Here is an 11302-nt window from a genome sequence, read left to right as displayed (position 1 = left end):
TACGAACCAAAATTTTAAATCCTCTCAACTCTCTTCATTTCTTTTTGTTTTTTTTTTTTTGATAATTTGGCACCAATTAAAGTGTTTTTAACATATTTTCATAAATCAAAACATAAATTTTCTTATCTAAAACACCTATTTCAACTAAAAATAAAAATAAAAATTTATTTTGAAAACCTAGGGTTATAAATTTCAATTTTTTGAGCTTATTGGTGTCTAGGTCTTCAATTGATTTAATTAAAAGTTATTTCAAACATCTATGATCATTTCTACCGTTTTAGTTTTACCCAAAATACCTAAAAATCAAAATTTTCAAATAACCACCCACCCAAGCACATCAAAACCATTGCTTGGTGTCTTACAAGTATAAGAAAGATAAATCTGAAAATGCAGAAGAGAGAAATCGAAAGTATAGCAGACGAATGTCGAAGAAAGAAATTGATAAAATTTGAGAGATTGGGATGGTGAGAGAAAAAAATCAGAAATATAAATGGAAAAAAATTGTGATGAATGATTTAATTTATTTGAAATAGTTTCAAGAGTATTTTGTCAAATTATAGTTAAATATGACTAAAAACAGTTAAATTTATTTTGATGATTATTTTTAAAATGTTTTTATTAAGAAAGACTATTCCTCGTAATTTTCTCTTTTTTTAATATGATTAAACAAAGTTAAACGCATATGAACGGGGCAGGGAAAAGGGCAGAGGATTTCCATCCATGGTAATTACAATTAGTTCCCCATATTTTTGTCTTTATGTATACTGCCAGCCATCTCTATAAAGAAGCCTAAGTTAAAAAGTAGAAGCACAAAAGAACAGCTCCCGTCTCCAATGGCACAATTTGAGTCCATCTTCATACTTGCGGCAATTTTTTTTCCTCTATTTCTTTCGTACCTCTATCAAAATAGGAAGTCCCCGCCGATCACCAACTGGCCTATTGTTGGGATGCTGCCAGGGCTTCTCTACAGCGCAAGGAGAATTTTTGCGTTTCTTAACGATTGTGTCAGACAAAGTGGGGGCACTTGCGAGATCAGGGGACCTTGGTTTCCGAGCTTGTATTTCATTATCACGGCTGATCATATGAATGCCAACCACATCTTGTGCAAAAACTTTGATAACTACGGAAAAGGGTCCGATTTCAATGAAATATTTTTCGATTGTTTGGGTGAAGGAATATTTAACTCAAACTCTCATTCATGGAAAAGCCAGCGGAAGGTGATGTTGCTGTTGATGAAAGACGACAAGTTTGTGCTACATTTCCACAGAATCTTGCGTGAAAAACTAGAAAAAAGTTTAATCATAGTCCTGGAGCACTTCATGAAACTTGGCATTGAGGTTGACCTTCAGGATGTACTGCAACGGTTCAGTTACGACGTTGTGTGCATGTTGGCAGTAGGCTTTGATCCAAGTTCTCTTTCAGTAGAATTATCTGAAGTTCCGATCAAAACGGCATTCACTCAAGCAGAAGAGCGTTTGTTGTACAGGCATCTGATGCCTGTGAGATTGTGGAAGTTGCAAAGATGGCTTCAAATTGGAGAGGAGAAAAAGTTGAGCAAAGCTCTAAAAACCGTTGGTACTTTTCTATATCAGTGCATTGCATCAAAACGAGAAAAATTACGATGCAAATTTCTGGCTGAGGAAGATAAATATGACTTCGTAACAGCCTTTATGGTCCAAGAAGAAGGGGAAATGACTAGTGTTGATGGAAAATCTGACAAGTTTCTACGAGACGTTGCAGTAAACATCATGTCAGCAGGGAAAGATACCATAAGTGCGAGCCTTTCTTGGTTTTTCTGGCTTGTTGCAATGAACCCATCCGTAGAAAGCAAGATTCTACAAGAGATGAGAGCTAATTCTCCATCAATCAATGATGAGAAGAATATGTTTTGTAGTGTGGAAGGGCTGAATAGATTCGTTTACCTTGATGCCGTTTTATGTGAAACATTAAGGCTTTATCCAGCAGTACCTATTAACCACAAAACTGCAATTCAACCGGACATCCTTCCAAGCGGTCATCATATTAACCGGAACACAAGGGTCTTGATTAACTTCTATGCAATGGGAAGAATGGAAGAAATATGGGGTGAAGACTGTTTAGAATTCAAACCAGAGAGGTGGATTTCGGAGCGTGGAGATCTTGTACACGTACCATCTCACAAATTCATAGCATTCAATGCAGGGCCCAGGACTTGTATAGGTAGGAAAATAAGCTTCGTTCAGATGAAGTTGGTCGCTATCTCTGTGCTATGGAATTATCAAATTCAAGTGGTTCAAGGCCATCATGTTGCCCCAAGCAATGCCATGGTGCTTCATATGAAGAATGGTTTAAAGGTTAGGATCAAGAAAAGGAGTGCTTGAGGGAGTTACACACAAGGATGAATTCTAGAATAAGCATATAGTTGCTGATCATCATGATGTCAATTAATAACACCACAAATCAGCTGTTACCGTGGTGGTATCTTGATTTAAGAATAATGAATGTACTCAGGCTTTGAGAGTAACGTTTATTAGTCATTAGGCTTAGGCCTATTTCAAATGAATTTTTAATTGTGGAAGCAATTTCTTCACTTTTGCTTCTAATGTTAGCAATTAATGAATCATGAACTTTTATTTCCCCCCATTGCATACGTGCACAGATTTTCCCCCGTCTTGTTGACTTTGCATTCTTCCTTAATTAAGAAGATGTACTCAGAGAAACAAACAAAAGTGATTTATCCACACTCAAAAATGCAATGGGATTTCAGGCTTGAACTCATGATGATTAGCATTTTTGGGGCCCAAGATTTAGCCTCAAAAACATACATTAAGCCCATGCTCAATTTCAATAAATTAGAACTTTTGGGTATATACAATTTTTTAAGAAAAATGGAAAAGGAAATAGTAAAAATATGAAAAAAAAGATATATATATATATATATATACTTGAATAAACTAGAGTTGGGCTCTCACTTTGTGTCGGAAATATAAAATTAATTAATGAAAGAAATATCCAAAAGATTTTATATATCGATGTATTGACATATTCGATTTACAAATTTATTTACTAACATATATTTTTAAAGAATTATTCTAATATTGGTTAGACTAATAACTTTATAAACAATTTCAAAGTGTTTTTGGAGACTGCAAGCAAATTCAGAGCTCCAAAATATATACATCACCTTTAAAAAAATTACTATATGAGCTATATTAACCTAACTTGCTGTCAAAGGATCATTGTCATCAATTCAACTGACTTTTCGGTCATTATTGTACAACTAAGAATTATAAATATGTTTATATGTATTATTTCATCAAAATAAAAGGAAGAGTTAGGATCCTCCAATTTTCAAATACAACTAAAAGCTAGACAAGTATCAAGGGATCAGATATGCCATGTTTAATCCCAAGTTGGACATGAGCAGTGCCATGTATGAATATATATATAATATATATATATATATATATATTAAAGAGTAAGTTACATCATAGTAAAATTAATTAGATTTTATGTTTTTTATAATTTCACCTATGATAAAATTTTTCAAGAAAAAAAATTTCATGTTCTATAAATATCTTAAAAAATTGATTGTTATATTTAAAAATATATTCGTATCTTCATTAACGAAAATTTTTGATGTCAATTCGATATTTTCATCTATCAATCGGGAATACTATTTTTCTCTCATATATAAAACGATTGAAATTATTAATAAGTTAATTGGTTTCCAATGAAAAATTTTATTAATTTATGATCATACGAAGAAAAAAATAAAAAAACTGAAAAAAAAATCACATAAATTCAAAGCTTGTAACTTTTATTACTATTTCAACAAGTTGGGACCATTTTTAAGGGAGGGAACTTTTGCCTAGTTTTGTTCAATATCTTTATCCATTGCGTAACCTAATGCTTAAGTACATATGGTAGTGAGTCTAATCCAAGTAGGTAAAACATATATCTTTCTTGACAGAAAAAGCTCTTGAAGTTTGAAATTGCATCCGAAGCATGTTAAATTATATAAATTCTAATTTTGATTAAAATTACCATAAAATGTATTAATGCCATCTCCAATCACTTAATAAATTAAAACAAAATAAGTCTGTTTTGAGTTTATATATGATTTCAGATACTAAAATCAAGGAAATCCATAAAGAAATGAAACAACTCTCAAACTTGAATAGTGGTAATAATATTAGGTTTTTGTTGATCTAACAAGCAATCGGATCATGATGCTTCAATTCTCCAAGAAAGAAGAGAAGAAAGGACACGATGTATTGATATTAAGATCCATTTTGATGAAGACGAGAGAAAAACTTTAAATAGTATCCGAATGCAGCTTGGAATTTTGGGTTTTTTTTTTCTCTTAATCTTTGTAAGAACAAAAAAATCTTAGATTTTGCTGTTCTATTGCTTGGTCTTCTATTTTTTTTTAATAGTCTTTGTAGAGAGAGGTAGAGGAAAGGGAGATCGCAATTTACGTTGGAGAAAAGTGATATGCAGAGGGAATGAGAGGAGAGGGAGATTATTTAAGGAAGTGGGGTATTTTATGAAGAGTTGGTGTGTTTTTAAAAACAGTCAGCAAGTCAAATTCATCTTCCTCCATTCGTGATTTGGTTTTTAGTTCCTCTCGTTTCAATGAAATGCATTGGTATCCAAAATTATCAAGGATTTCTAGAGCTTTACTCATTTTTTTCTCCTCTCCAATTTAAAGCCATTTTTGTAACTTCCAAAAACTTATAGGAACCATGTGTCTATATACCAAAACCTCCTCCACGAGTGAATGCCACTTTGCTTGGAACTTCTGGGAATCCAATGGAAAGAGAGCTTGGATCGAAGCCTAACACCAACAAGCATATGTTGTCATAGGTGAACCGTTGAAATACATCTTGAAGATTTACCTCTGCATCAAGTTTCATGAAACGCTCAAGCATTGAAAATAGGCTACTTTCCAACTTCTGCCAAAGGATTTTCTCTACACGCCTTGTAAACTTGCTATTATGCATCAACGACATCCACATCTTCATTTGAGTTTTCCATGAATGCAAGTCTGCATTGATTATTCCTTCCCCCATGTATCCATAAATATTTCCCTACATTCAGAACCTTTCTCAACATAGTTATCAGATTTTTTGCACAAGATGTGATTGATATTCATGGGATCACTAATGATAAAAATGTCTAATCTAGGAAACCTAGGCCCTTAAACTCGAAAGTGCCCCCATGCTGTATCATAATTTTGGTAAAGTGCTTCGTATCTACAGAGTTGTTGCCAACAAGTCCTGGCACCATCCCAATGACGGGCCAATTTGTTACAGTCGGTGAGCGTCTAAGCCCAACCCTAAATTTTTGTAGCTTGAAATACTTAAGCCCAGCAGTAGAACACATAAAGGCATGCAACCTTAAGATTTCATGCTTGTAATTTAATTATGCATGCAAGTAACAATATATATATATATATATATACACCTTGTTTCATATCAGCCAACTACTTTTTTTCATTATGATCAATGTATGTTAATTTTTTTCTAAGAAAAAACAGAGAAGAAAGTAAGGTAACATAAAGGAAAGAACATGATAAGTTAGAGCAATTTAATGCTCTACATAGAGGTTATTAATTTTATTTTACTTATATATTCTCCTACTAAAACATTCAAACTCAAATACTACAATGATTCCTTATAGTACAATAGTTAAATGAAGGGAAAAAATAAATCTTTAAAATAGAGATGTTCATAGGTCAAGTTGGGACGCGTTAAATTCAATTAATACCTTAAAATCCTAAACTTGATCTAACCCAATCCGTCATTGTATGTTAATTATATTATTAAAATATTTTAAATAAGAATGTGTGATTGAACATGTCCTTCTCGGAAGGATGTTTGATTGACTTGCAGTCATGTGGTTGTAAGAAACAAGAGATTACATTTATTAGTTTGGTGATTTTCATTAGAATCGAATAAGAATTTAATTAATGAACTTCAAAAAAAAAAAGCACCTGTATTATGCCGTAAATAAGTGTCATATACTTTTGGTATGTTATGTACCATTACTTCTTTGTACTAAAAACTGAAATCAATGAAAATGAATGTTGTTCTTTTTACTGATGGTTCATGTTCTGTTTTCATTCACCTTTGTATACAGCATCCATAGCCATTGAATGCTTAAAAACTTAAGTCACAATAGGAAGCATTCCAACCACACAGACAGGCCAATTTATTACCAGGTAATTTATGTTTCTATATCTCAAAAGGTTTCTTTGTGTTATCTTCTAAGAGTTACAAGCTGCAATTCTTAATAGATATACACATCCCTGCAGGACTATCTACCATATATCAGTCTCTAGCTTGACAAAGCTTATTCACATATTTCAGCATTACCTTACTTCAAAATTTTTACCATTTTCTATTCTATATAGAATATTCTTGTATAAAGATAGGACAATCAAATAGGTTCCTTATCACCATAATTTTCAATTGTTCGATTTCAACAAACATATGAACCAGCTCAAGCAGATTCATGCGGGAGCCCATGCCGACTTTATGAGAATAGGCCCTGAAAGATGGGCACGTGCCTGTTCACCAGCTAGGCGATACCAAATGATGACATCCAACATTGCGGAATGTGTTAACTCATGCTTGAAGCATGCAAGACAAATGTCAATCACTGTTTTGATCGAGTTCATCAGAGACATGTTCTAGCGTTAGTTCCATGACCGGTATGACGAGGCCGTCAAGGTGACCACGCCCCTCAACCTTTAGGTTGCCAAGCAGTTGAGCAAACAGTTCAATGATGCACATCACTTTGTGGTTAAACCTATCAATTGAGTGGAGTTCGAAGTTAAAGACGGGAAGATGGACAGACTTGTAAACCTATCCACGAAGACGTGTTCATGTTGTGAGTTCCAAACAAGTTTACTGCCATGCAACCATGCCATTGCAACAATAAGGTCAGGATATCTTTATTTCTTATTTGAACCCTAATTGACATAGTATTTACATTGTGCTTGAACATTGAGTTCATTGTATATTTCAGTAAATGCAAACATGAAGCCACTGAATTCTGCGCTGACTACTATAAGACAACCATTTTGGTGAAGGATTATGCGAGGTCCATTCGCCCAATAGGGAATCCTAACGAGTGGGACATCCCCCCTCATGTGAAATAAATTGTCTTCTTGCCACCACCTTGGCAAGGCCAAACGGGAAGACCTAGGAGGAGAAGGATTCCATCGGCTGGTGAAAGCAATCGAGCACAAAGATGTTCGCAATGCAAGAGGTACGACCATAACAGACAGAATTGCCAATCACCATTTGCAGTTCCATCCACAAATTGGCACCATCTCCAAGTCAATCGGCTCCTCTAAGAGTGCACTGACCGAAAGCATGTTCAAGTTGCAGACAAACTGGTCACACACGCAACAACTGTCCAATATGAAGGATAATGTCTTAAAATGTAGGGTGTCTTGTGGATGAAGACAGCTTGTCAGCCTAACTAAATGTGTATATGGATGTGTAGCATAGTTTCCTCTTGTAGATGAGTCTTTATTGTTTTTATTAATTTTGTAGATATATTATTTGATTATTCATTTCATTTTGTCCGTAGTTTGGAACATTGAATAGACTTGCGAAGTCCCTATACTGTTATCCCCTTTCTCACATTTTATTATGACTTGTATTAAATAATTAATTATTTAATTTAATTTCTTTTTATTTCATTTGATTTAACCTTTTATGTTTTTACAATCAAATCTCTTAAGAGATAAAAAATTAATTCATCTAACTTTAGTAGCTTTCTAAATCCTCATATTCAATTTGTTTTTGTAATTTTTTAATTATAACATTTATTTTATCTTATTAATACCTCCATATTAAACTTTAAGCCAATCACTTAACAAAATAATAATAATAATAATATTGTACCAAGGAGTTACTTTAAAGGATGCAAGTGTAGAAAGAGAAAAAATTTTGGACTAATTAAAAACATATGATATGAGATTTAAGATTAAAACACATGACTTGACCAAACAAATTTAAAAAAATTTATGGATTATCCAATCAAATTTCATCTATGAATCATCATAATTAATTTTTATTAAATTAAAATATTTTAAAAATAAAATTAAAATATAAGGACGAAAATTTTTGAAAAATATATTATGCTAAGCTGACACGTTGAGTGCATGCAGATTTCTGTGGTGGCATGATGACTTCTTGCATTATTGTGGGGTGACACAGCATGCCCCATCTTGTGGTGACACGCTGAGTGTAAGCAGATAGTTTACGTGACACGTTGAGTGCATACAAATTTATGTGATGACATGCTGACTTCTTACAGTATTGTGGGGTGACACAGCACACCCCAATTGTGGTGACACACTAAGTGGAACCAGATACTTGGTGTGACAAGCTGACATATTCCAGTTTTCAGGGGTGACATGCCATGCCCCAATTGTGTGACACGCCACGTGGTTGCAGTATTAATTTAAAGGCAGTGTGTTTGAATTGAGAAGTAAAAACTAATGTATAAAATGTACAAATATTAAAATTAATCAAATTAATTGTATATACAAAAAATGTACAGACAAAGGTCGATATGTTCATGGTTCGCTCTCACAACTACTGAAAAAAAATTTCTACAGCGTATTGGTGACTCATATTTGCAATCATATTCTGCTTAACTCTGATCGATTTCGATTGCAAATATCGTCAATATACCATATCATGAACATACCGCAGCTGACACTATCATCCTGTCGATGTACTTTAGCTTTTGGTAAATGAATTTCCAATGGCATTAGCTTCAAAACTAGTGTTTTTCGACGTGTTTTGTTGAAATAACCGGCTTGGTGGCAGATGATTAGCATAATTGTCGTAAGAGGTATCATTTGAGCCACTCGCACTCTGTTATCCTTAGCATCCGAAGTTCTTTTGGAGTCCACAACCTTGATTGTCCACCTCACCAAGTCGATCTTCGCTACCACTCAATGCCCACCCACATTGCAAGGTGTGAGGATGAAATCGACATCTTCCCTTTTTTTTTCGTATGTCGGCTTCTCACCTTCCACATACGCCCATAACTCATCTGAAATTTTCATAGTCGACCGGGCATCTTCAGTTGGAAATAAGGTGTGTAGCATATGGATGGTGTCCTGTGAAGCATGTATACATTAGCTTACACTTAATGTAATAAAAAACTTAATATTTTTAGAATTGAAAATTTTTTAAATAAACTTACGAAGAATATTGTGTCAACCACGCATGCACGGGGTAGTGTACAACTTCAACTTCGACCCTGTCATCTGCTTACAAAGTACGTTGAGGCATGCGCCTATATGTTCACTACTCATTTCTTCTTTGAGATATTCTAATATTGTGAAAAAGTCAGCCCCTTGATCCCTTAAAATCCCTACGTTACATTTGCATATGTAACAGAATGAGTTTGAAAAGCCTTGGTGGATTAATGTTTCATTAAATAACAATATTTGCAATGTTATTTATGAGCTTACCTCTCGCATTCGTCTTTCTTGAAAGCTTCGTACACTTCAACCGTTGTGCTCTTTACATCCCGATGGCTCACTAAGGGGTCAACGTATGGGCTTGCCTTATATTTGCTCACCATTTTCACCCATGCTTACTCAGTTGGGTCTGAAATTTCTGCTGCATGATGATGGACATCAGATGACTTTAGTGACAATAACCGTGAGTCGCTGGCTTCATGAGTGCTATAAGGAAGATGGTCCCCTCCTGCTGCTGCCTCCACTAATGCGTCGGCCTGAGGAAGATCCTCTCTTTCACCCACGATTGAATGAATGTCCCCCTCCCCTCCCACAGATGCATCGATAACCGGATCGGTCTCAGAAATAGGGTTTCCCTCAGCACCAGCAACGTCATCGTGAATGTGCACACTAGGTTCATCATGGTGCCCATCATCAGCATCATCGTGGTCCTCACCAGCACCATGGGATGAAGGACCGGCCTATAGAACGAGACAAATTGAAAAATTCGTTAGCTCATATAATACCAAAAACCATAAACTGAGAACAAATAATAGAACTACACCTACTAAACGTAAACGACCAATATATGAGCGAAGATAGAATAATGTACCTATGATTTCAAACCGTCTAAAATCTGAGCAACAACTTGGTCCTCAAACGTTTGCATCGCCAGAGTCAATCACTGAATTGAAGCCTTCAGCTCCGACATGTCTTTTTTATACCGGTGCATGATTCGTCGTAGCTGACGCTTCGTGACTAATCTGTCATTGACTCTTGTCGAATGGGTCAACTGCAATAACATATATTATTGTGTCATTCAATAATCATATATGGAAGTGTTGAACATTACCCGTTAGAACTTTAATATTCCTCATTGACAGCTGGTTACCATTTTGTGGTTAAGTAGGACCGATTGGTGGTTGAGGAGCTGTGGTCACCTCCCTCAATTGCAATAACAGAAATTAATGTGTTACTCGATAAACATATATGGAAATGTTGAACACAAACTGTTAGAACTGATCTTACCGACTGGTCGTTAACACAGTGCTTTTGAGGAGGACCACTCAGTGGTTAAGGAGCTGTCGTCACATGGTCCAACTGTAAATACAGATATGTTATTCGATAATCACATATGGAATTGTTGAATATAAACCGTTATAACAGTCCTTAATGGCTCCTCGTTAGCACTGTGAGTCTGAGGAGGACCTATTAGTGGTTGTAGAGTTGTCGTCGTATGGTCCAACTGCAAACACATATATGTTATTCAATAATCGCATATGGAATTGTTTAACACAAACCTTTAGAACCGTCCTTACTGGCTCTTCACTGCCATTGCCATGGTTGTCACCTTCCTCCATAAACTCGGAGACTGACAACTAATTGACGACAACAGCAGTGGTGTGCCTCCGCTTGCTTGTACTAGTGGCTCTTTTGTGCTTCAAGTTTCTCTTCTTTTCCCTCGAACCTAAGCCCCAGTCCACCCGATCCTCCATGTGCCCTATTGGCACATATTGGTAGCCCTCAGATAACGGGACATCAATGTCCACAAAATAATCCTGGTTGGCCGTATCTGGGGTGGGTTCCAAAGTCTTCACTGCCCACAACTACAAAATAGGGATTGTGATTAAATTTTTGAGAAAATTATTATACAAATTCACAACAGAAATTAGTAGTTGTTCACTCACCTACTGAGATGACTCTAATATCTCAACTGCCTTGTAGAAGTGTTTTGGCTTCTGGATGCATTACCGTCTGCACATACGTGGGTAGATGTCCTTTGGAGTAGAGGGGGCAACTATCTTTCGCAAGGCCGGAATTGCCTCT

General features: G+C 35.3%; 1 protein-coding gene across 1 annotated transcript; it reads left to right on the top strand.

Annotated features, from left to right (window-relative positions):
- Window positions 767–2616, top strand: LOC18600843 (alkane hydroxylase MAH1). Its single transcript, XM_007031533.2, has one exon. It carries the CDS (start codon window positions 834–836, stop codon window positions 2358–2360), a length of 1527 nt encoding a protein of 508 aa, XP_007031595.2. The 5' UTR covers window positions 767–833; the 3' UTR covers window positions 2361–2616.

The sequence above is a fragment of the Theobroma cacao genome, chromosome 4 (assembly GCF_000208745.1).
Source record: "Theobroma cacao cultivar B97-61/B2 chromosome 4, Criollo_cocoa_genome_V2, whole genome shotgun sequence".
Taxonomy (NCBI): Eukaryota; Viridiplantae; Streptophyta; class Magnoliopsida; order Malvales; family Malvaceae; genus Theobroma; species Theobroma cacao.
This window is presented reverse-complemented; position numbering and strand designations above follow the sequence as displayed.